Source organism: Atta colombica, unplaced genomic scaffold (assembly GCF_001594045.1).
Source record: "Atta colombica isolate Treedump-2 unplaced genomic scaffold, Acol1.0 scaffold62, whole genome shotgun sequence".
NCBI classification, from domain to species: domain Eukaryota; kingdom Metazoa; phylum Arthropoda; class Insecta; order Hymenoptera; family Formicidae; genus Atta; species Atta colombica.
In genome coordinates, this window is record NW_017259553.1 from 145,425 (window position 1) to 146,986 (window position 1,562).

The following is a 1,562-nucleotide window of genomic DNA, read 5'->3' on the forward strand; positions in this document are numbered from 1 at the left end:
CATAAAGTAATCGAACTGTAAAAGAAATCTTAATTACAGGAATAAATAAAATTTGCACGTTATAAATTGATAATTAAAACATAGATACATATGTAAAAGATTGATATTTACAATGTAAAATTTGTTTTTTTAGGTTTTTCAGATAGCATCATCTGAAAACAATAAAACAAATGTCAGCGAATTTTTATCATCGTTTATATTTGCGTCTGTATGCATCATACACATGTTTATAGCCAATTATATCGGACAGAATATAATCGACCATAATAAGCACATATTTATTACTGCGTAAGAGAAACATTTATGGTAGTATGTGCGATTGTTGCTTTTTGCATTTATTACAATAATACAAACAGAAATTGATCTGCTGCATTTAATTAAAACATATGCCAATATTAATTAAGAATTTCAATTAAAAGTAAGCGATTTATCTGTATATTCAATTCTGTAGATACAACGTTCAGTGGTATAAAACTCCATTACATATACAAAGAATGATACTATTTTTACTGCAAAGAAAAGCCAAGGAATTTTCTTTAAATATTTGTGGAATATTTGATGCATCCATGAAGGGTTTTGCAACGGTAATATTTTGAGAGATATTTTGGTCTATTTACGTACTGATATAATAAAAAAGTATTTTTATAATTGCAGCTAATAAAGGCCTCCATATCTTATTTTACAGTCATGCATTCTACACGATGACAAAATAAATATTTATTATCATAATAGAAACATAGTTAATAAAAAATGATGATAATAGCGTTTAGAAAATAATAGATTCATTTTTTGAACATATTATGTTCACATTTTGAATACATACATAGTACAGATAGATATTTCCCTGTGTAATAGATTAAGATTAAAGTTATTTAAATTAAAATAGCTTGTTTTCATATTGCATTTATGCACTATGAATAATTTTGCACATTCTATAATTTTGCTTTGCAGTTAAACTTGAAAGCCATATGGTATCATATATAATTATGGGCTTTCTTTGTTTGCAATGTACATGCGTGCCGAATGGCTTGTGCACAATACGGTCATGTGTACTACTCAGTCGTGCAATGTACAATACAAATATAAGCAATGTGCATTACGGTTGTATGATCAATGCATTATGGGCAATTTAATCGTCAGTATAATATCATGTATAAACAAAGTTATAGGCAATTATTTTACAAACAAACAGTAGATCTCCCTTCCTTTGTACTAACTAAATATAAACAGCGCATGTTTAAATATTTTATATTTAAATAAGAAATACAGGATTTATTACTATATAATGTAATAAATTCTTTTTTAATTAATATATTTCATTTCAACATTTATATGTATAAATATTTATTTTTTCAAACATTTAATTAATAAATAACTTAAAAATTAAATAAAAGAAATAAAAATTAAATAAAAAATTAAATAAAAGAAATAAAAAAGAAAAAGTGTTGTTAATATCAAATATATATCTCAGTGAGAAATAATAATGAAATCGACATCGATCATTGGCCTTTCTCACTGGAATGTACTCAATATGACCTACACATACACAGGTTTATCACAAA

At 25.2% G+C, this 1,562-nt stretch overlaps 1 protein-coding gene across 1 annotated transcript; it reads left to right on the plus strand.

Moving 5' to 3' along the window:
* The first annotated feature begins 223 nt into the window (after positions 1–223).
* Positions 224–705, plus strand: LOC108692156. Its single transcript, XM_018200308.1, has 3 exons — positions 224–288; positions 452–584; positions 655–705. Exons 1-3 carry the CDS (start codon positions 224–226, stop codon positions 703–705), a joined length of 249 nt encoding a protein of 82 aa, XP_018055797.1.
* The last annotated feature ends 857 nt before the right edge of the window (positions 706–1,562 follow it).

Coding starts and splice junctions, on each gene's coding strand:
- LOC108692156 (XM_018200308.1), top strand. CDS start 224: ATGTTTATAGCCAATTATATCGGACAGAATATAATCGACCATAATAAG. Junction 289..451: donor AAGCACATATTTATTACTGC/GTAAGAGAAACA, acceptor TCAATTCTGTAG/ATACAACGTTCAGTGGTATA. Junction 585..654: donor CCATGAAGGGTTTTGCAACG/GTAATATTTTGA, acceptor TTATAATTGCAG/CTAATAAAGGCCTCCATATC.